The 24,657-nt window shown below is 42.7% G+C and overlaps 1 protein-coding gene across 1 annotated transcript in view; it reads left to right on the top strand.

Annotated features, from left to right (window-relative positions):
* The first annotated feature begins 445 nt into the window (after positions 1–445).
* Positions 446–24,657, top strand: part of LOC119704854 (amine oxidase [flavin-containing] A-like) — a 34,060-nt gene continuing 9,848 nt past the window's right edge. Inside the window, exons 1-6 of the mRNA XM_038146589.1 lie at positions 446–567; positions 11,170–11,264; positions 12,572–12,709; positions 20,201–20,305; positions 21,540–21,631; positions 23,968–24,109. Coding sequence (XP_038002517.1) covers positions 522–567; positions 11,170–11,264; positions 12,572–12,709; positions 20,201–20,305; positions 21,540–21,631; positions 23,968–24,109 — 618 coding nt within the window. The 5' untranslated portion in view covers positions 446–521. The remainder of the gene's footprint in view (positions 568–11,169; positions 11,265–12,571; positions 12,710–20,200; positions 20,306–21,539; positions 21,632–23,967; positions 24,110–24,657) is intronic.

Here is a 24,657-nt window from a genome sequence, read left to right as displayed (position 1 = left end):
CGTCCGTGGAAAAGTTAACCCCTTGTTTCCGGCTCACGGATCAAGTACAGCTCGATTCTAGTAGGAGGTGAAGCTTGCAGGCTGCCATAACCTCTGGCTCCATGGATCTCCTCCTCCCCCGCAGTCACTGCGGGTCACTAGCACGGGGTTCAGCGAGCGCTGGCTGGTTCATACACTGCATCCCGCACCGGGCACGCTGCCGCCCGCCTGCCTCCATCCCCCTGGCGTGGTGCGGCACGGAGCCGATACGATGCGCCGCGTCCCGGGGCGCTCCCGGTGTTCCCGGTGATCCCGGTGTTCCCGGTGTTCCCGGTGATCCCGAGCATCCCCGCCCCGTCGGGCCGCACACCGAGCTCCGCGGGGGGCGTGGCCATGCGATGCCCCTCCCCCGGGCCGCGCCCATTGGTGGAAGGGCGTGTGGCCACGCCCAGGGGCGGGGCGGGGCGGGCGGGACGGCGCTGGCGGAGCCGCGGCTGTGACGGGACCGGCACAGGGACAGCGGGGACGGCGGGGACAGCGCCATGGCCGAGAGATACGACGTGGTCGTGATCGGGGCCGGCATCTCAGGTGGGTCAGGGGGGGAACCCGCCGGGAGCGCCCCCGGAGCGGGGCCGGGCGGTGGCGGCGATGGAAGCGCAGGGCCAGAGCCCCGGGGGCTTCAGGGAGGGACAGGGAGAGGGGAAGTGACCCGCGTCGTGATGGCACAAACCGCTGCTCCTTGCGTTGGTTTGCCTTTGGCGCGGGTCGGGAGGGAGGCTGGAGGAAAAGTGACTTGGCAATGCCCACAGGTGGGGACGAGGCAGGACACGGGGATGCAGGCTGGGATTGGGGCATCCCGGCAAAGGTGGTGTTCTGACGTGGTTTATTTAGGTTGCCCGCGCAGCGGTGGCAGATGTTTTGTTTGGGAAAATGCAGCAGAATAAACATCTGGGAGTATCTCTAGGTTGGGTTCTGCTGCTGTTCTAGAGGCAGCCCGATTCCCCGAGTGCCATGGACTCCTCGCACTTCACCAGGCAACACTTCCCAAAATACTCTTCAGATCCACTTTCACACCAGCAACTGCATCGTGACCCCTCATCCTTATGCTTAAAAACCCCGTAAATTAATTATTTTTATGTTACCTACAATGACAATGTTGCTGTGTTGGAGAAAATTAGTGTTTAGGTTTAGGTCCCTCAGGTCAATTTTGTGTTGGCAGCTCTGACCAGGTCTCAGGTTTCAGGCAGTCCTTACTTCACTAATGATTCAGAAAAGATGAGTTTTGTGACTGTGTGACTTCAGTGAAATTACAGCCATTATTGGTGTGGGTAAAGTTAGGTTTTATTAGTATTGAGCAGGAGTCAGAGGCTTTCCTTTGGTGTAATCTGCAGTGAATTAATACATAAAACAGCAAATGGTTTACGTAATTATGTTATTTCATCTACTAAAATAACAGTAATTGTTTAAATAATCTGTAGCATCACTAAACAGACAGGAAGAGTACGGATGTAGATTTCCTTGCTTTTTTAGTTGTACCAGATGCCTGGTAATTTTCCTGCTAGAATGAGACATTTGGTCTTCATCCTTAGGGTTCCTGTAATGCACAGAGTGTCCTTAGGGAATTACCACCCATGCTGTGTGCAGTTGATGGTGACATCCTCTTAATATGGTTTTTAGAGCTCTGACAAGCTCTTGTTCCCTTCAGGGTGCCTCATTCCTCCAGGTCCCCAACCTGTTGCATTCAGAAAATGCTTTGGGCATTTCTATGTGATGTCTTGCCTCACTCGTACAAAAACAGAGTTACTTTGCAACACCTGTGCCTTGGACCAAAGCCTGGTGTGGGGATTGAAATGGAGCCAGGCAGAAAATTTCACGGTGCTCACAGTCCCTGAAAAATTGTTGGTGGCATGAGGAAGACAAATAAACATGTCACAGCACTCCTGGGGTACAGGAACATTTTTCATACCTATGGAAACCCCATGCCAGTGGCATAGAAATTGGTGTCTGCCTGTTATGAGTTAGAACAGGCATCCTTTTAAGAATGAACAGCCCTTGAAAATTAGACAATAAATGCCTTATTTAATAATTAATCCATTTTTACTCTACACTGCCATTCATAGCTGGCGCATTAAACTCTGATCAGCCTCTGGTCTGTTTTGCTTTTCTCACAGCTTCTCTGTTACTACCATTCCTGCACTAATATGCCTACACCTCAGTTCTGCAAGAGGTTAGACAGTGCTGCTTTCTGGTCTTAAAAAAAAAAAAAAAAAAAAAAAAAAAAAGTGTTTCTAGAGTTCTGCTTCTGGTGGAATACATTGTAAATCATGCTCCAGTATGCACAGGATTTCCCCTCAATCTCTCTGATTCCAGTGTTGACTTGCTGTTTGTATCTCTGAAATTGAATTTGCCATTGACTCATCTGGTGAGATTTCCATCTCCTCTCCTTCTATTGTATTTTAAATACTCGCTACCTGGTGCTTGCAGGAAGGGATAGGAAACTTTGGGATAATCTGATTTTTACTACAAATACATGAAATTTGTATGAGGTATAAGCAAGGTGCTTGTTCTATTAAGTGGGAACTTCCCAGCAGCGATGCTGTGGCTTTTAGAACTATTTGTCCAGTATTTGTGAAATGAAGCTCAAGTCCTGACAGGCAGCTCTGGAGTTGTCTATTCCTCAAAGCAAAGCACGGTCCTGAGAGGCAATTTCTGAACAGTGAATTTCTGAACATGTTCTGCTCATCCCTGCTCCTGGCCTCTGCATGCACACCCCAATGTGGCCATTCCAGGGACACAGAATCCCCTCTGCCTGTAGGGAGCTGCAGCCTAGGGGTAGAGGGAGCTTCTGCAAAGAGTGCTTTTGGAAGAAAAAGCTTTGGGAAGAAATCTCTGCTTGGGTGTCTTCTACCTCTGGGATTTTCCTGCTGTACCCCACGGAATCTCACTCAAACTGTCCAGGCTGCATCAGCAAGTGCCTTCGCACCCTGCAGAGAGGGAGCTGCAGAGGTTGGGATAGATGTCTCTTTCCACTTGGGCTTGCATGTTAAAAATGTGGATTGTGGCCAGTAAAAGCTCCAGGCACGTGTTTGTGTCACTCTTAATAGATAATGTCCCCCGTAATACAATTTATATTGATTACAGCATTTTATACCCGAGCATATTAAATAAACCAGTGCCTGAAGCTAAAGACTTTCCCCATACCCACAGGGAGTTTTTATTTATATGGCTCGAATATTACTCCCATTTTCTATTTATAGGGTTTTCTGCTGACCTGAAGAGTGATGTTTTGGATTGATTTTGACATGATTGATTTTCCTTGCTAGTGTGTTTGTTGAAACCCAGCAAGCTGATGGCACAAAGTGTTGTAAGGAGGGCCTGGATGCTCAGTCACTCCTCAGGCACTGCTCATGAACAACTGGACAGTATTAAGTGCTCAGAGAGTTTTGACAGAAACCTCAGATACTTCAGCATGTCAGATCTGAGACTGACTTCTGTGACCTGTAATTTCTCAAAACTTTCTAACTGACCTTATTGGGGCATATTTTCATATGGATAACAAAATGTGCCATGTTGACTCCAAGGTTACCTCCCTGCCAAATTTCAAGTTGCTGCTGCAATTTCCAAAATAGGAATTAAAAAAGGCCTGATTTTTCAAAATCAAAACGTATGTTTTCCCTAGACATTTAGAAATACAGTCAGTTTTGACCAAGATTTTCCAGCAGAAAAGAATCACAAAAACCACACCCTGAAAAACACACCCTGAAAATTCAAGCTTAAATAGTTCCAAATTTGGAAAAAAAAATTAAGCAAAATATGTTAACTTTTTTTCATGGGAATATATTCATGTGCCAGCCTCACCTCATGTGAAAGCCAAGTTTATCAGAAGATTGCATGGAGAATTAATAATGTTTGTCTACATAGCGCAAGCCAGAGAGGCAGCAGATATTGAGAAGTATGTCCAGAAGCAGGGATGTCCAAAAAATCTTGCATGCAAATATGGTTTGGAAGAAATTTCAGCACATTGTGTTACAAGTACAAAACACAAGAGAAAACCAGACATAATTGAATCTTACACTTAAGACTGTAATTCGCTGACATGGATAGTTTTTGTTTCCACAGAAAAAGATGTTTGTTTTTATCTAGAAAAGAGGAGATTGTGTGGTTCTACAAAATCAGAGCCGAGATTTCCCAGCCATGTGCTGCAAACAGCACTTATGGAGGATTCCAAGGGCCACAAATCGTAAGAAAAGCTGAGATGTAAAAATAGTAGTTATTAGCCTTTCTACAGAGATAAATCATATGATATATTATTAAGCCTTTTTTCTTTTTCTGTCTGTGGGAAAGCACTCTGTGTTGGCATCTCCAGCTTCACAGTGTGTGATCGACAGCCTTACCCCTCGAGCTACCTACGCCTTGGCTTTGGGCGCTGAGTGAAAGACTGAATAATGAGGAAATGCAGATTTCCCTTGCTTGCCATCCTGGCAGCACAACTTCTGTTGTACACTGCCCTGTTTGCTCTGACAGCACGCCAAGCTGCTGGTGGGTGGTGGTGTCAGATAAACTGTCAAACGCACAGTTGTTGGTGTGAGATAGAATCAGTCTGACCTGTGTAAATCTGGAGTAGCTTTCAATATTTTTTCCCTACTGTTATTTCTGTATTAACCTGGGATTTGACCTATAGGAATGTAATATTTGATTCATGAAATGTATTCTCTGTTTATCACTTTGTATTCGCCCTGTGCTGGATTTCATCTACCTGGTTCCTTCCTTCCTTCTTTGTGGATCCAACCAGAAAGCTGATAATGTTGTCATTTAGTAGCAGGGATTCCTAAAGACCATTTCTGGGGATGCAGAAATAAATAACAATGTTTCACAGGGCTCTGAGTTCCCAATGAAGTTCCCTGAGTTCCTAGCAGGCCGACTGCCATTATGACAGAAAATTTACAGCAGGAACAAAACCCCCAGAATCCCATACGAAATGTAATGGGTGCTTTATACAATAATTGCAAATAAGCAGAAGTACCAATTTCCATTTGCCTTCTTCTTCATAATGTGTTCTGCTGGTTTGCTTCTGAAATCTTATGAGTGTTATTTGCCTCAACAAGCAAAAGAAATAGCCAAGTAGTTAGGACAGATCCCTAAAAATACCCTAACATAAAAAAAACCAGGCATGGGACAGGCATTATGTCTTTTCTGGGAATACCAGAACTGATGTTATTGGTATTTGTGGTAATAACATTGATCATAGATTATCAGCAACATTTTTTGATGTTCTTTTTTAGTTGAAAGTCACCGTTTAGGTAACAGGAATTTAATCTGCACAACACTGACTAAAAAAATTGTCAACAGTGATAACACGTGGGTAATTACCTTGGTTGTTTCCATTAGTAGGTGGGATCAAACCGTCATCATTTTAACTGCTCATTTTAATGTGTAATGGGAGGAAAGATGCCTCATTTCCAACCCTGTGCTTATACTCATTAACTTTTTTCTGCCTTTGTTTTGGGGGAGGGCATTACTTTGAGGAAGGAAAGTTTACTGCAAGGGGCTGTGGACATGAAAAATCACACTGGGCGTATGTGGAGTGGTTTCATCCTTGGAATAGAATTCCCTCTTCCTGCCCACTGCATTTTTGCTAACACTGTCAATGAGAAACTCTTTGTGCCCTTTAGAACAAGGCTGGCATCTGTAGAAAGCATTCAGACAGTGATGCCATTGAGACCAGTAAGTGGCTTTGTCTCATTTGGACAATGTACTCTGTAATAGAAAATATTTATTCTCTTTTGGTTAAGATCTTTGCTGAATCAAGTGGATTTTTTTTTCCTAGAAGGGAAAAAATACTGATGAAAAAGAGAATAAATTGATTTACCTGAAAAGGACAAAATACATTAACTGAATCTCTCTCTAGTGCCAAGTATTCTACAAGAAGGGACATGAAAGAAAGCATGGCAAGATAAAACATGGTTTCTGACAAGCAGAAAATTAGTGATGTTATGGTATTAGGCAACACTGAAGTAGAAATAAATGTAGACTTGTGATCCACACTGTGCATTCTTGCTCTTTTGTGTGGATTTAAGATGCTGTTACTGAATTGATAGCATTGTTGGCTTGGGGTCTTTTTATATTTTCAGTGGCAATTTAAAATCTTCAAATCCTTAGTCAGTGAAAGGAAAGTTCTTTCATTCTCAGCTTTCTGTGTGCTGTTGTCCATTAGTGGCTTCTCTGGTTAATCTGATGTAACCAAGCACATCTTAATTGTATTTTAAAACTTAAATAAATGCTGTGATGTACACAAAAACTCCAATCAAAGGGTAATCAAGGTTGCAGGAGATGAATAAAGAGGTGAGGAAGGCAGATTTTACCCTATGGTAATGGCAGAAATGTTTTGCGTCTCACATTGACAGGTTCAGTTTTACTTGCCAAAGGGATTTCTAGCTGGAAAAAGGAGAGCTGATTTTAAGGTGGCCATTGCTAGGTTTAATTACTCAATTGTATTTAAAAAAAGTTAGGTTTTCCATCAATGAAACAGTAAAAATAATCACAGCATTAGAATGCCATTACATTGGAACTTCAGTAATGACATATTGCCAATTCTCTTATTTTACTGATGTGTATTAGAAAAATGAGCAAAAAAAGTCTTACAATTATTTCCCCCACTCAAGATCAGATAAATGTAGGGATTTTACTGGAAGATTCTTCCACTTTTCCTCAATTAAATCTTGCTAGAACACTACAGTAATGAGTTAATCATTTTCCTCACAATGTGGCTATCCCATGCTATGTACAGTAGGGTGGATTAATAAGGATTTTATGAAGGAATGTTCTGCATTTACAGAGCCTAGATTTTGAAAAGTATAACTCTATGCTGTTAGTATACAATCACTAGGATATTTCCAATAAAATAACTTTAAAAAAATTCTCGCCATTTGTGCTGTAGAACTCATCTCTGCTCATATGCTCTGTATCAACCCCAGTATTGAGGCAACTTGGAATTATTCTCATAAATCTACATTTGTGAACACTTCCCTACAAAACAGAGAACCATTTTCCACATTACAGGACTCTTCTGGAATCAAGTTCAAGTCTGTTAAGTCCCAGTGTTGTTCACTGCCTATGGAGTTGAACTTTCCTGTGAGGTAGAGATGGGCTTTGTTGTGTTAGAAAATCCAGTATTGTTCAGCATCCTTATGTTTCAGTAATGGGGTGTGTCTTGTGTTCTGCAGGTTGGCATCAGTTCTTTTTCTTTTTCTTTTTCTTTTTCTTTTTCTTTTTCTTTTTCTTTTTCTTTTTCTTTTTCTTTTTCTTTTTCTTTTTCTTTTTCTTTTTCTTTTTCTTTTTCTTTTTCTTTTTCTTTTTCTTTTTCTTTTTCTTTTTCTTTTTTTTTTTTTTTAACTGTATATCCAGTGTTTTGATTCACTTCAAAGGACTTTGCTTGTGGTAGCATTATGTCAATTTTCTGGCAAGAAAGCAGCCACAATATGATCTGTAGCAGCAGCAATTCTGAGTCCTTAATAGCACTTCAAAATCAATAGGAACAGAGCTTTCCTGCCCGGCATCTTCAGAGGAGGGGAGCTGCTTGTGAGATTTCCATAGAAACCCTTGTGGAGGATGTCTGGCCTTGTTTGTTCCCATTTTGCAATAAGTGAATTTCCAGAGCAGACGCTGCGAATGAGCCGTGGTTTTGGCAGGCTCCTTCCATCTTGCTGAGGCAAGTGGTGTATTTCAAATTCATGGAATTAGGGGATATCTGGAAGGAGTTTGTCCAGTGATTTGGGGTGGTTTCCAGCTTTATCTCAGGGCTGCACTCGGGGGAGGTGGAGGTGGCACAGCCACAGGCTGAGCTGTGACAGGGGTGTCTGCACAGAGTCACAGCAGCAGACACTGGAGTGTTGTCATTGCCTGGTCTGAGCGCTGAGCCCAGTGCTCCATTTGGCCTGGAATGGTTTGGATTGGAAGGCACCTTAAAGCCCATCTCATTCCACCCCCTGCCATGGGCAGGGACACCTCCCACTAGACCTGGTCGCTCAAAGCCCCATCCAGCCTGGCCTGGAGCACTTACAGGGATAGGGCATCCACAGCTTCTTCCCTGCTCCTTGGCAGTTGCTGATGTTCATGATGTCCTCTGGGATGGAGATGTTGTAGAGGAAGTGGGAGGATAGCTCCATGCAGCTTGAGGGGAGCTGAGCAGCAGGGAGGGAGAAGGTCTCATTTCTTCCTCTCTCATACTTACCCCATCAATCAAATGGTCACTCTCTGGTGTCCAGTCCTGTCCAGGATACTGGAACAGCAATAAAAGTCTTGAAAACACAAGTTATGGAGGAGATGAAGGGTAAGTATGCAGTCAGTTTGGAGGTTGTGTATAAAAAGCATAGAGGCGTCCTGACCTGTGAGGTGCTTCAGATGAACCTGTGGAAGCACCTGGACCTGGTGCACTTCAGTCTGACCAGGATGGAGCTAAAGTGGTGAGTCCAACAGACAGAGATACAGACATAGAGATGCTGTGTGTGGGTGTTGTTCCTAGTCTTCTGTTTTGAAAGAAAATAGTTTCCATGCTTTGAGTGGGTAAATGTGCAGTAGTAATCTTAAATAAACATATTTTGTATTGTTTATACTTGTGAGTCATGCCCTCTCCCAGTTCCCAGTAAGCCATTTCTGTCTTAGTTTATTTCTTGCTGTTTCCCAGTTTATGAAACTTCAAAGCCTTTTTCTTTTTTTTTGGACCAGTTTCTCAGATGACCATTGGGTTAACAGTAATGAAACTTAACCACCTGTAAGTCTGGAGAACAAGTACAGTTAAACAGGTTACAGAACCTCAGTCACATTACAACACGTTCTTCATCCTGAGCAGCTCTTCTTTATTTGAATACATCCCATAATTAAGCTGTAATCCAGTACTGAACTTAACTTCCAACTCAGTCCAGTGTGACCATTATTCTTCCTAAACAAGTGTGGCAGGAATAGAGCAGTTGTATTCAGTATGAAATTATGGGCTTAGGCACCGAAGATTGCATTTAGTTTTTTTTTTCATACCTAGGCCAGACTTCTTTTGGCTTCATGTTCAATTTTTTCAAGGCATGTATATCTACAGTAAACTTTCTCGCAAAAGAATTACCCAGTCATGGCTGAATGTCCAGTGGTATTTATAAAGAATAGAAAATTCACAGAATCACAGAATAATGAGGTTGGAAGAGACCTCTAAGATCATCGAGTCCAACCTATGCCCTGACAGCTCAACTAGACTATAGCACCAAGTGCCATGTCCAGTCTTTTTTTAAACACATCCAGAGATGATGATTCTACCACCTCCCTGGGAAGACAATTCCAGTATTTTATTATTGTTTTGGTGAAAATTTTTTTCCTAATATCCAATCCGTACCTTCCCTGACGTAGCTTGAGTCTGTGTCCTCGTGTTCTGTCACTTGCTGCCCGGTGGAAGAGACCGACCCCCACCTGTCTACACCTCCCTTCAGGAAGTTGTAGAGAGCAATAAGGTCACCTCCAAGCCTCCTCTTCTCCAGGCTAAACAACCCCAGGTCCTTCAAATGTTCCTTATAGGGCTTGTGTTCCAAGCCCCTCACCAGCCTTTTATTCAGCCTTTTATTTTATACATGTAGGATATCCACTATGGTATGATGAAACTTGCTGTATCTTTTGAAATCTAATCTAATTTTTCTGTATATAAAAGTTATGTATTTATAAGAAAATATTGCAGTTTGTGTTTTCAGCATCATAGATTTGTGTCTTCTACTTTTATGTTGGGGAGGAAGAGAAACCATCGCTCAATGGATCAAAGAATTAGCTAGAAAAAAATTGTTTCTAGAGTTTTATGGAGGAAAAAAATTATTATTATTTATGGAGGAAAAATTATTATTATTTATGGAGAAAAAATTATTATTATTTATGGAGGAAATAATAATTGTTTCTAGAGTTTTATGGAGGAAAAAAATTATTATTATTATGAAATAAATTAGATAAATTTGTAATATATCCACTCCAGTGCAAAATGGCTTGCAATTAAAAAAAATAGTATATTAAATAGATGGAAGAATTAGGTATACTTCTTCTCCAGCAGCAATCTGAAGAGTGTGGTGCAAGGGTGTAAAGTTACTTTTAGATGAGTATGAAAATTATATATATAATTGCTGCCTATGTAAGACATTTGAACTTCCTCAGTTCTGGTTTCCAGTGAATGGTGTCCCACTTTCCCATTAAAAGATTCTGTGCATAGGAGTTTATGGTCAATTCTGCATTGCCTTTAGAATAAAGGAGTACATTTAACTCTTCCCAGAATGATTCCTCTCCCCTGGTCTTTGCAGACATGCCTTCTTTGTAAGGCTCACAAAAAGTTGATTTTAATCACATTTCAAGGTAGTGTAATAAACATGAGGGTAATATTGTTACTCCTGCCTACAGGGTATCTTGGAAGTGCTGATCAATAGGGCTGCCTTTTGTGTACTTAAGGAGGGGAAACAACTCCCAAGAAACAATGCTTCAGTGCCAAATTGGCCTGCAGGGCAGTGGCATAATCTGATTTCACCAACTCATGATTGCTTTTTACAATTTCAGCTCCCATCTGTCAGGAGCAAAGAGGTTTCCTGTCCTATTGAATTTTCAGTTGTCTCTAGTGGCTCCATCACAAAGTCCCATAATTAGATGATTTTTGCTGAGACCATAATTCCACTTATAAAGTATCTGCATGCAGCCTGTTTGATTGTCATGGTCAAACCCCATTGCTGAAAATGAATCCTGACAGTGAAGCAGACTTTGCTTCTGCATGTGAATGAGGCCAAGGGACAGCAGAGGAGCAGAGAGTTGATGCAGGAGAGGAACATTTTTGATGTCACTGCAGCACTGCAAGTCCCCCAAGCTGGGTGCTGCCTTTCCATAGGCTGCACAAATCAAGAGTAGGATGTGTGTCTGTCCCCTAGTAATTGAAGTTTTTCTGCTTTTAAAAGGCCAAAATGCCAACCCAAGGAGGAAACTTCAGTCTGTGAGTGGTTACAAAATACAACTAAGCAGCAACCAGATGATTTTTGTGGTGAGATACCATGCAAAGCTCCTAGCTTCTCTCAGGGATTTTTGAGAACAGTCCATTGAAATCTCTGACCTTGAAGCTTTGATTCTGTTTTTGACCATGAATGTGGCTGATTGCTGCCACTGGCTTTAATGCACTTTCTCTTTTTCTGCTAGGTTTGTCAGCTGCCAAATTGCTGTCTGAGGCTGGGGTCAGCGTGGTGGTCCTTGAAGCCCGGGACAGAGTGGGAGGAAGGACATTCACCATCAGGGTAAGTGCTTCATGAGGTGTGGACTCCCACTTGTGCTGGTCTGCAATGTGACAGATGTCACTCCTGTTATTTTGACCCAGGGAACTACAATTATTTTGATCCAGGGAACTACAGCTTCAGCTCAATCCCTCAGAAGGTGACAGAGCAACTAATCCAAAAGTCATCAGTCAGCATGTGTTCACCAAGAATTCCTGCTTGGCCAACCTGACAGCCTTCTAAGGTGCAGTGACTGGCTTAGTAGATGAGGGAAAAATGAATATTGTCTACCTAGTCTTCAATAATGTGTTGAAAACCATCATCTGGAACCAGGAGTGTCAGAGCATTTCCCCACTTTTTCCCATCTCTCTTTGAATACTGTAACAGGCATGATAACTTAGAGCCCTATGAGAAGCAGCCTGAGCAGGACCAGACATCATTATGACTCAGACATATGTTTTAAAATGTCTTTAAATTATCTGAAATAACACTCCTGCTTCTAAAAATGAAATGCATCTCGATTTCCATTAGGAAAAAAAATGAAAGAAATGAAGAGTCACTTGTAGGGTAATGTAATACAAACATTACCTCTGCTTCCCACCCTGGAATTGAGGGAGGTGTAAATTATGCCAGGTGCCATTGCTGGGGAACCAGAGATAAACAGTGGTGTTCCAGCAGAAATCATTGTGTGTGAAACATGGAGCATAAACACCATCCTTCTGTGACACTGAGAGTGCCAGGCTTAAACTACTCACTATAAACTCACTATAAACAGTGTTTAAGAGTTACTGTCTTGGGAGATCAGCCTGCTGTGATCGTGTGCATCCCTGAAACCTTCTGCTTTCCTCCCACTTCCCAAGTGAGTGGGGTGCTGGTCTGAGGGGTGCATTGAGCGCCTTTCATGGCAGGCATGGCTGGGGGTCCCTGCCCAGACAGCAGCAGGCTGGAGCCAAGGGGTGCAGTGCTGGAAAGAAGATGAATCTCCTGGAAAACTGCAGTGCAGTGCTCAGCACCTGCAGCACTAAGTCTAGGCAGGTATCTAGAGAGAGAAAACAAGCCTTGATGCTGGAGGTGGTTTCAGCTGCAGAAATGTTTTGCAATGACAAGAAAAGGAATGTGAATTTCTTGAACATCTCCAGGGGTGGTAACTCCACCCCCTCCCTGTGCAGCCCATTTCCATGCTCCACAACCTTTCCCATGAACAGATCCCTCCTGAATATCATACACATACATTCCGTACACATTCAGTATGGAATAATTCTTTCTGCTTCTAGATGTTTGTATTGAGGAGCTTCCTGCACAGCTTCTGATTCCTGTATTTTTTTTCCCAGAATGATAAAGTGAATTATGTAGATGTTGGTGGATCTTATGTGGGACCTACCCAAAACCGGATTCTGCGACTGGCAAAAGAGCTGGGGGTGGAGAACTATAAAGTGTATGTTGAGGGCCACATGTTCCATCACAAAGGGGTAAGTATTGCATTTCCATGCTCAGGTACCCAAAGGTGGCACTGAAACTTGGAAATTACTGACAGTCATCAAAAGGGTTTCATTTAAAACTCTTAATAATCCTTAATTACCCTTCATAATCCAGACAGCACCTGCTTGAAGTGTTGTTATTCTCTTTGAACTTGTTGGGAGTGCAACAAACGGTTCTTATTTTCTTTTTGAAAGTGTTCAGAAAGTGCAGCTGACAGCAGCTGAAAAATCTTGGGTGCATTTGGCACATTGTCTTTGAACATACCCTCCAAAGAAGTTTTGCCTGAAATTCAGGAAATACTTGTCTGGAAATAAAAGCCAAATTTAAATTTTAAAGTAATAGTATTGATGGATAGTATTGAATGAGGATACTGGACAACAGTATTATGGAACTAGCCTGGGAATAGGATAATATATTTTGCCCACATGACTGGATTCACATGAGATCTCTCAGAGTCCCACAATGTGGGATTTATCTCACAACTAGGTGTTTGGAAGTTAATCATCTAATCTGAGGCTCTGAGCTTCCCTCTCTAGCTAATGGTGCCACACAAGCCCTTCCCAAGAATCACCAAAATGTCATCTCTGAGATGTGGGGCAGCAGGAGTCCAGGTGGCCACTCTTGAGCAAGTCCTGTTATGGCTGAAGTGAACAGGAATGAAACCTGTCCTCAGAGCAGATTTCCAGCCCTTGTGCCAGGTCTTCAGCCCTCTGATTTTTTTGCACAGGTCCTACCCAGGACCTGCTGCTAAAACCAGTGTTGGGTGAGAGCAGCAGATAGAAGGACAAAGAAAAACCTAAGATTCATAGGTGTGAGATGTGACTGTCTGTATCCATAACTCAAAGTATTATTTTAATTTGCAATGACCATCACTATCAATTTTTTAAAAAATATTCTTTAGTTTTGGCACTTAACAGACTCTGGCAGAACCAGACTTGAAGCCTGTATGAGTCACAGTTGACATACTTGATACAGACAAGCCATCCAATGTGATGGATCCTTAATTGGTTTCATTTCTATTACCTTCCCATTTTTTTCCTAAGAATTAGAGCAATGTGTTCACACTGCAAAGTTTTATCATCTGGTCCTGCAAGCACTCCTTACTGGGCAGATTGATGCCATGCTCATAAACCAGGCACATCTTAAATAATTGCCAGCCTCTCCATGATACTAAAAAACTTACTTGTCACCCCCTCATGCAAAATTGATGTAATTCTACAGCAAGAGGGATGGGCTGGTTTGTACCAGCAGAATGTTTGTTCCACTCTAATTTAAGCTCAGGCATGAATATCTCAGCATCCTAAAAGGCACTTATCTTCTTTATGTTAAATAAAAGGCTCTGATGGGTTACATTACTTCGAGCCCTTAATCCATTTTGACACCAAAGCTGCAGCTTTTTATTGCCCCACATTGCAGTATGCACGTCCCTGCTAATGACCATGTAATTTTGTATGTTTTCTTTGAAGTGAAAGCATATTTCTAAGCAAGAGGCAGCATTATGAGCTATTCAGCTGGATCACAGGCTGTGGATCAGTTCTGGATTTGTCATCGTGGTCCTGCTGAGCTAATCAGGGTCCCAAGAGAGCTGTAATTGTTGGACCAGGGTGACAGCAAAGGGGCTTTAAGGAATCCCAGATTTAAGCACTGGATGAATAATAATGATGCTTTTCTTCCTGTAGGTCTCATTTCTCCCACATCCTCTTCCTATGAATTGTAGCCCTTTTCTTTAATTTTCTTTTCCGAAGATTTTTCACAGCTTTTTCTCCTTTCTTTTTCCTTGAGACATTGTGCAGTCACCGTGCCCTTTGATTTAGGGACGTGTTGTTGAACCCTCGGTTATATCCCACTTCTAGAAGAAGCTTATTAAACTCCATCTGTGCAGTCCAGGCTGTTGGCTGGGCTGCTCAGTGCCCAGGGCTCTTTTATCTGTCTCTCTTTTACCTGCATGCTGCATACTGTGGCCAGGCTGGGTGGTGAGGTGCTGGTAGAGGTTTGTGCTCTCCCAGTTGCAGATGCACCCCTCACATTCATTAAAGATGCTCCAGGAACTCAAGCACCTGTGGTATTTCCTAGATGGCAGAAAATGTTAGCAAAGAGATTATTTGATATTAAAGGATCATATCAAACAGAAATTAAATATTAATCTGAAAGGTGGATGTTTTCAGCTTCTTGGGCTGATACACCATCAGCCATGGGCCACCTGCAGACCTTGAAAGGTCTGATTAAATCTTCTCCCCTTGTGTCTCAGCTCTCTGGTGCTTGTCTGGTGGTTGTCCAGGAGTGTGGAGCCAGGGTCAGACAGGCAGGTCTCCTCCCAGGAGCTTTCTCCAGAGCCTGCAATGTTGTGTGGTTTTGTCAGAGGGGAGAGGAAGTGTTTTGAGCAATGACTAAGCACAGCTTTAGCTGTGTTTGTGACATCTGGATGTAATCTCCAGCACCCCTGGATTAAGAGATTTTTGGTCTTCTCTTTACCTTAGCAATCAGTTCAGCTTGGCTTTTTCTGAAGAATTTCAGAATACTGCTTGGATTGAGCTGGGAGAAAGTGGGAAAATGGTTTATCTGAGCAGCGGAAGCAGCCAAGAGAAAGTGAAAATCCCCAGGGGGATGTAATGAGCTTCTTTTCTCTGACAGGAGTTTTTCCCATATGTGTGTGGAAAAATTCCACATACTGCAAGCTGTAATAACCAAGTTGCTTCATTGGTGCAGGTTTCCTTTGTAGTTACAGTTTCTTTGAAAATCCAAATATGTAACTATTGTTTATCTTTTTTTTAATTTATTTTTTATTTGTTCTTTCTGTCCCATCAGTTAGGATGGTAACATGGACTCCTTTAATGTCAGTCAGGAATTTTTTTTGGTATCCTGTCCTTGTAAATCTGTAACTTAAAACTTCAGTGTTTGTTATGAGCCCTCTTTCCAGCTAAATTTCTCTGTGGCTACTGTCCCATAGTTCAGCAAGAATGCTGAGAAAGAGCAGATGTGCTGGAGTTCTCCCTTCCCTGAGCTGGCAGACAGCTTTTTGTTTTAACAGAGGTCCTTGAAGCTCTGTTTTCACCTTTGTAGTTGAAGAGTCTAGAAAGAAAAAGCATACTTTGGTGTGGTATTAACCTTCTCTATAACTGCACTCCTGCAATATCTGGCAGCAGCACACACTCCAGGACATATAATATTACTTAATAAAGAATTATGATTTTCAGAGGGGGGGAACACTTGATAAAATATGAGGATTTCCATACAGTGCTTTGGATTAGCCCTCTAGTTCTTTCTTTCTTTCATCCTGCCTTTAGATTAAGAGCTCAGGGTGCAGCAGGTGGCTCTGTGACTAAGACTCTGCCCATCACCACAAACTTGCTGTTCAGACAGGGATCAAACAGCCCCAGGCCCAGCACTGCTCCCAGGGCTAGACCCGCTGGAGGTGGGATCAGGGAAGGATTCTCACCTGAGGGATCACACCCTGGGGAGCTGCTGCTCTGTGCTGGGCACAGCCCCAGGCAATCACAGCCCCTGCTCTGGGCTATGGGGGATGCTCCTCCTGTGCTTCCTGATGTTTGCCCTGCCCCTGGCACAGCAGGCAGGAGACAGACTTGCCTTTCTCTTTGTCTGGCAAAATTGTCTGCTCCTCTGGCACAATTTGAAACTTGGGTTGGTGTCACAGCTTGGGGTTAATTCCTGTACTTTTGGCTACAAGCCCCAGCATAGCCCTGTGCTGGAAAGGGACCTTGCAGAGCTCATCCCTCACTGTCTTCTTTCTAACCACTGAGGGATGGTGCTTGAGGATCTTGTTTTCTTTGGATTGCTGTGGGGTAACTAATCCAAGCGGGCAGCAGGACTCAGAACTGAGGTCTGCAGGAAACCACTTGACACACCAGGAAATGAAAAAAAAAGAGTTAGATAAACTCTGTGGGTCAGTTAGACAGCCGTGTGTTAGCATGGGAGCTAAGCCAGTAGGTTATTTGCTTTTCAGTTAAGAAAACAGTAGTTCTGAAAATAATACATCCAGAACACTATAAATTTGTTTAAAAATGGAATATTGCAAGACCTCCCCTGTTTGCAGTGAGCTCCTCTGTGAAGCTTGCAGCCAGAGCTCTTCTGCCTAGCAGGAAGACAATATTAAAACCAAATTAATAACTTACCAGCCCAGCTCACTGGGGCTGGATTTACTCCCTGCTGTGGAGACACTTGTGCCAGAGAGAAAGCTGGAGAACTGATGTGTCTATGGCTGTTGGGCTCATGCTGCCTGATGGGAAATGGGAATGTCTTTCCTGGAATTTGCTGGAGTTGGCTTTCCTCTGATCCCACCTCTGATAGGTACAGCCCCACCACACAAGGGTCACCATGTCTGGGAACTATTTCAGCCTCTCTGAATTCAGTCTTAGCCTCTTCCAGGTCTGTTAGCACTGTTGTATTTTTCCAGCTTTTCCTGCCATTGGGCTCCAGTCTTACTGAAGTTGTGGGTTTTTTGCACGCAGAAGAGAGCAACAAGTAACACAATTTTAGACTTTTTTAATTATCAGTTGGCATTTTGTAGTTCTCAGGGGATAAAACATATATTCCCACTGATCTCTCTGGGCTATGCCATTGACCAAGGATGTTTTAAGCTAAGTAAGCTAAGGATAGGAGAGCTGTTTGCAAGTTACATCACTCTGTACAAGCACAGTCACTCATCAGAAAGACTTTTGTAAAGAGATTTTCACTGAACAGTAAAAAACTGGGAACTTTTTGCTGCTACTCCTGATTGGACGGGAGCTTATCTTTTCCCTTTGCCCCTCTGCAGTATCAGCAGGACAGAAGGGCAGTAATAACTTCTCCTCACCCTGATTTGGGTGACCTGACAGGATTGCACCCCATCTCTGCTGAAGGGCAGAATTACTGGGGTTAAAGCATGTTAAGGAAGGAATGTGGATGGCACCTATGTTCCCAACCAGAATAAAAAGACTAACAATAAATGAATTTTGAGAAGCAGCATTTGATGATCCTTTAGAAAAGCAGAATGTTGCGCAATGAGAATAAAATGATTAGTAGTGTGTTACTGCTTGGTATCAGTATTTCCTAGTTTGATCCAGCTTTAGTTTTTGACAGTAAAAGCTGTAGGATGCAATATATCCCTTTGCATGCACTGTTTGGCCCTCTTTTCTGTGGCTGAACACAGTGCTGCAGCCTGGCAGTGAGAAATTGTCCTCAAGGGAAAGGACGAGCCAGTGTCACTTGGAGGATTCCCTGCTGGGAGTTCACAGGAGCATTTACTCTGCTCTTGCTGTGGCAGAAATGTTTTGCATGCACATGTGCACCTGGAGAAGGCTGGAGCAGCATCCCCCTTTCCACCTTCTTTCAGTCTAAGTCTGAAAAAGAACAAAATAGGCATAAAAGAGAGAAAAAAAGTGTGTGATATGTGACATTCACATCCTCTGAAAAAATCCCTTCGCCCAGGATTTTTCTCCTGGGAAGCTGAGAAGCTTCAGGAAAAGTAAAGCAATTCTTATCTCATTTGCTTCTCCTGTGTTGTGCTCACATGTGGAATGTGTTTGGAGATTGTTTACCCAAAGGTGACTGTCTGATTGGATTCTGGTGTGAGTTGTTTTCACTCTTTGGCCAAATGGGGCCAAGCTGTGTTGAGACTCTGGAAAGAGTCACGAGTTTTCATTATTAGCTTTTTAGATTTGAGTAAGTAGCCTTTCTGTATTTTTTAGTTTAGTATAGTATAATATTCTTTAATAATATAGTATTATAAAGCAATAAATTGGCCTTCTGAGAACATGGAGTCAGATGCATCATTCCTCCCTGCCACAGGGATCCCTACAAATACAGTAGTGGTACACAAGATTGTGATTACATACCCAGAAATCCAGAGGTAACCAACCACTTCCTGGTGACTTGAAAGCACAACATTTGTTGGAAATTTAAAAAAAACCCTAAAATATTAAAATTGTGGATCTCAGGCTGAACTGATTGCTGAGATCACCAGCTGGTGCTTTGCTTGGCCCAGTGCAGAAATTGCTGGGTCTGGATGGGACAGGGGAGTGTCTTTGCTGCTGCCCTCACTGAAGATGGTGAGGAGGATCAGCACAGAGTGACCTGAAGGGCTCCAGAGGAGACAGCAGCAGGCAGTGTCAGCCAGGGCTTGCTGTGGTCCCTTACCCACATACATTTGCCTCCCCTGCTGTGCCTGTCCTGGGGCTGACAAGAGTCCACCAAAGTCTAGGAATTTCAGAGTTTTACTGCTTTTGCCAAGTTGGAACGCTGATCTCTGAGTTTCGCCTTGCAGCCTTTATCTTTGTTATGACCTTTGCAGAGAAAGATTTTCTGCAGAATATCAGAAACCCAGATGTATTTACACGCAAATACACAAATTATCAGTGGGGAAGATCAGTAAATTCTCTCTCAGCAAGTGTGAGGAAGGTGTGTTTGGCTCCTGCTTCGTGTCCTCTGTCCCTGGGTCCCCATTTCCTGCGTTTGAAGCACTGCAGCCTCTCTCTTGGTCTGTGACTCCCACCTGCCAGGTGTGATGGACTGCCATGGGCTCCATGGCACTGAAAAGCAGGTTGCAAATTGCTTTAGCACCACAGCTCCTGCCTGTCAAGGTCACAGTCTTCCCTGCATCCTCACACAAACTTCTGACACAGCTGGAAGGGCAGAGAACAGAGAGGTCTGATGAGAAATTCACCACTGAGTTACGTGGGGGAAGGTCCAAAGCAAATTAATGAGAGAAAATGTTACCTGCTCATCCTGTCCTCTTTCAGATTAAAGTAATTACAAAGAAGCAGCTGCTGCTAGATTGTTTCTCTTATCATCATATCACAGTAGTATCTGAAACAGTTTCAGATAAGAAAGTTTCAGCCTCTGCTGCAGCTCTGTGTCACACACATTGTAAGTACTGACACCATTTTTGCAAGTGGACAATATTTTTTATTCCTGCAGCCAAAAACTTCCCGTTCAGACATTTTTTTTGGTAGGCTAGGTTTCTTCCATGGAATAATAAAGAGATATGTTTGTTTTTGAAGTGAGGTGTACCATAAAGGTGCTTAAATAGTTTGAAATGCATTCAATTTTAGACCCACACAAATTTCAGGATGCACATTTCAGCAGCAGGCAAATAGAAGATTCATTTAAATGCAATAGTGAAGGATGCTTAGGAACGAGGAATGTTACCTCTTTGGCCATGGCTTGAGTATCCTTAGCCCAGAATTTGACAACGTGCTCCGAACAAATGTACCACTCCACACCCCTTCAGAGCAGTAAATATAAAAAGGTGTTATTGTCCTTTTTAATGCCAATCCAGCTGTTTTTATCCCTGCTATTTAGCCACATGCATTCCATTGCTTGCATTCATATGCAGGGAAAAAAAGAAAAAGAAAAACCCAAAAACCCAGCCAGGTCTTTTGGGGCAAAAGGCCAAACACGTGATGACTCTGAGAATTCTGTGTTCTTGAGTAATGAAGATCTGCTCTGCTGTATTTCAGTTGCTTGTGGTTTTATGTGCATTTCAGGGAAAGTCACGAAATTTCACAGACATTTGCCCTTCAACATGGAATCCCTTGGTTTTTCTGGATTACAATAACTTCTGGAGAACGGTGGACAAGATGGGAAAAGAGGTAGGCTGTCAAAATTCTGTGTTTCCTACCATGCTCCCTGAATAAATCGAGTTTGTTTTTGTTTTGTTTCTGGCAGGGTTTTTTATTGCTCCTTTAATATATTAAAAAAACCTCAACAACAGAACAAAACAGAAAGGAAACATCCATCAGAAAGATTTCTGTATTGCCCAGGAACTGTCAGAAATAATAGGTTTTCCTCACTGAGAGGGGGGTGGACCAGATGACTTATAAAGGCCACTTCCAACCCAAACTATTCTGTGATTCTATGAGAGGAGACAAAAAGATCTGGAGGTGTCTAAGATATGTGAAAAAATGAGGTTGAACTCAGTGTAAGTATTTTCTCATTTCTCTCAGAGGAAAAAATATTCCATGAGCTGGGAGATTGGAAGGGGTTTTTTCCCTTCCCTCATGACAGCATTTTGAGTAAAGATGATTTTTTTTTTTTTTTTTTTTTTTTTTTTGTAGCTGCTTAAGCTGGGCTCCAGTTTGACTTCACAGTAACTTTATTTTTAAAGTTCAAAATATAAGCAGTACAACTGCAGCCCCTGGAGCATTAAACTCTCTTTCAAATATTCATCAGTTTCCATATAATCTAGCAACAAACCAAGGGCTTTACCTTATCAGAATCTTCAAGCATAACTCACTGTACTCCTGCAAATTCCACTGGTTTTGTGTGGTTTTGCAGAATCAAATTTATGTATTAAACTACACATTTTTTTGTCAATAGGACATTTTTTTAAGATTTAGGGATATGGTAGTATCCTCCACATCACATTACTTACATGCAAAGAGTTATTATTAAGAATTTAACTGCCTAAAATATTTCAAAAGTATCTAGACATTTTTTCTTACTCTGCAATTAGCAGAGAGACATAGGGGCCTTTGGATATTGGCTGAACTGACTGGAAAAAGAACTTTCCCCTCAATTTCTAGAGGACACCAAGACACCTAAATTGGAATTGCTTCTGGACAACTGAAAGCCAGATGAGTCCCAACACAAGGATATGGTTCACTGGTCAGCCAAAGACAGATTTGGTGGCCGTGGTACAATTCATGCCCAAAGGCGTGAATGGAAACTGTTCCACTTAGTGAATTTGTTCCAAATTTGTATCCATGTGCAGGGGACAAAAGTAACTCCTGGCCAACACATCAACTAAGTCTGTGCTACTATCTAGCACACCAGGCAATGGTGAAGTTCTGAATAATTTCTTGGATATTTCACCTCTGTCTCCAGATTCCTGTTGATGCACCATGGGATGCTCCACATGCTGAAGAATGGGACAAAATGACCATGAAAGAGCTGATAAATAAGATTTGCTGGACCAAGTATGTAAATCTTTACCTGCTTTGAAATTCCAGCTGTGGCATGATAGTGGCTTTTTGGGCAGGTTCTGTGGTACAGCTGAGGACAGATCAGGAGGTTTTTGAGATGGGCTTTGGTTGGCTGGCAGGTGGCATCAAAGGTGCTGTGGGAGCCTGGGGTTTGCTTCAGCAGGTCCCTGCACACATCAGTGGTGACATGGGCTCTTCCCACCATCCTTCCACTTCAAACCAGCGGATCATTGAACTCCAGCCAGCTCTCCTGAGGCTCTTTCCCTTACAGTGGAATTCCCCATGAGACACTGACATTCAGAGCCTCGAGGAGGATGAAATCTGTCCTTCCAAATTCCAGGGCTGCAATTCTACTGTGTGCTGTACTCCTCTCAGGATCTTAAACTCCACAATCTCATGGTCACTGCAGCCAAGGCTGCCCTTCACCTTTGCAGCCCTGCACCTTCATCCCACAGGTCCTCCTTGTTTGTGGGTACCAGATCCAACAGAACATCCTCAACAGTTGGTAGGAAGAGGGCTCAAGGTGTTGTATCATCTATAAAATGACCAGTGTGTTTTCTGTCAGGAAATGCACTGTAGAAATAATAAAAAGAACAATATTCAATACATCGGGGTGATGACAACTGGAAATTCTCTTTCTTTCCTTTCTCTTTTCAATAATTTCTCTTTATAAGGCAAAGAGAAGTGTGCTCTTATGAGCATTCATGTCCCCACTTGCTGTGCCAGCCCCTGTGCTGTTCTCTAACATCTCTTCCCTCCTATTCAGTGTCTTTTATTTGTGTGGCTGTGCTCTGTTTGCCCTTTCATTCTGACTGCAGTTTAGTGCTGTGCCTGCAGCTTCCTGACCAAAACTCTCCATTTGAAATTTATTTTTATGGCTTAGGTCTTGCTCCAGCTCCATGGGACACGCTGTACAGCCATTTGGACTTGCTCAGGCTCCCTGTGGCACTGGAGTTTTCTTTGCAATTAGTTTTATAAGCCTTTTGCCTGCAGACTTGATTACTTTGAACTACTGTTGCAAGTGCACTGACTCTTTCTCTTCTAGTTTTTACTGCTGCTTTTAGCCATGGAGCTGGTGGAGCATAAGCAGGACTGGGTTTGTAGTGATCCCTCCTTCAGCAGACTTCTCTGCTGGGCAACTTCTACTGCCAATGTTGTCAGTAAAACATCCAGTTTTAATGGATGTGCTCAGCTGAAATGCATTCAAAAACTCAGTAAAAACCCATTTTAGATCTTTAAGCCAAGTCACATTTTTCTAACCACAGTTAAAAAACAGTGCTTAAACAGAAAAGCTCTTCCACAGCATTTTCTGTATGACTCAGGGCCAAGATTACAAAAGAAGATTTGCTTGCCCTGTGTCACAGATCAGCATCTACTGATCCTGGAGACTTTTTGCACATTTCTTAGGCCCGAACCTGCTGCAACTGTTTAGTGTCTTGGTGCTCTCAGAATTGTCACAGAGGGTTCTTGTGTGCAGGCTGTTTTCATATCCTGGCTAGTGAAATAGGGGTGAATGGACTTCATGCTTTGGGAAATGAGGTTATAAAAGTTTATAAGTTACATATTTTAGCCCAGATAACTTGCAAAGTTCCTTCCTTTATCAGATGATTATAAATTCATGTTGTTTCATGAAGCTTCATTGAAGTCAAAGTCCTTTTACCTTCTTTGCAAAATTATCTCAATTTTCTTACAAACCTGTGACCAGAAATGCAAGAAATGTGAATAGCCAGATCCTCTGTTGCTGCTGCTGTTTCTCTGTTTATTTTAGAGGATGTGATAGACAGGTGACCCTTTCCTTATTTTTATGGCAATGATTGCCAATTTGTTTTCTCTGTCTGGGTTATTCACCAAGTCTGATTCTTGATTTCACAAAGGAAATCAAAGTGCAGCAGTGTTACATGACAGGTGGGGAATGTCCAGGCTGCGTGGCTGCTCAGTCCCTCAGGAGCCATCAGACCCTGGAACTGATGTGCCCAATGAGCTCCCCATGAGAAATGCAGAAAGGTTTCACTAACGGATTACAAAAAATGTTCTTCTGCTGAGAAAAATATTTATTCTGATGAAATGACTAGCAGCTGGGAAGCTATTTAGCTGAGGTGCAATCAGTGGGATTTCAAACTAAATGAGTAAATACTTCGGGAGGGAAGGAGGTGCTGGTACAAACCCATTTAAACAGACTCACTACAGACTGAAAAATTAAACAAATATTAATCAACTTGACTTTTCTGACTTTGAGAAAGCAGCCCTTGTTGAGTGACAAATAAAATCCTGAAAGCAGTCAGGAAGTCCTATTTACTGACAGTCTTTTCCTGGTCCTGTGTCTCACACAGAGCTGTCAGAGACTTCGCCACGGTCTTTGTGAATGTCAACGTCACGTCTGAGCCTCACGAAGTCTCTGCCCTCTGGTTCCTGTGGTATGTGAGGCAGTGTGGGGGCACATTCAGGATTTTCTCTATCACCAATGGGGGCCAGGTACAGAATGTCTCATTTCCTTCCTCCTCTCTTGAAACTGTAACGAGCGAGTGCAGTGTTGTACCCATCAAAACCCTGCAATTAATGAAAAGATGAGAGCATGTGGCACCAGAGAGAAATGTGTTCTCATGGGGTGATACAGCCCAGTAAACTAACCCTGTTTGATGAAGGATTTTATTAGCTAAGTTGTGGAATAAATTGGGACTATTTAAAAAACTGGGGGGCTTTCTGCATTCACTTCAGCACAGTACTGTTGTTGCAATTGTGTTGCTTTTTTGCCAATTTATTTTCTATGGGTTATTTGGCACATTTGGATGCTTACAAGAGTTCAGAACAAGTGTACTTCAGAGTGAAATTTGGATGTTTGTTTGGTGTTAAAGACTCTAATGGCAAGAGCTGGAAGTAAATAGCAGAAGGGCCTTCCATCTTGGGTCAGCTCACATGGCAACAGTTTCCATCAACATCTGTCCATTGTGGTAAGAATAGACAACCACACATCAGGAAGCATGTAAGCAGTGCTGATGCTGTCCTGTGGTAGGAGACAGACC

The sequence above is a fragment of the Motacilla alba genome, chromosome 1 (assembly GCF_015832195.1).
Source record: "Motacilla alba alba isolate MOTALB_02 chromosome 1, Motacilla_alba_V1.0_pri, whole genome shotgun sequence".
NCBI classification, from domain to species: domain Eukaryota; kingdom Metazoa; phylum Chordata; class Aves; order Passeriformes; family Motacillidae; genus Motacilla; species Motacilla alba.
This window is presented reverse-complemented; position numbering and strand designations above follow the sequence as displayed.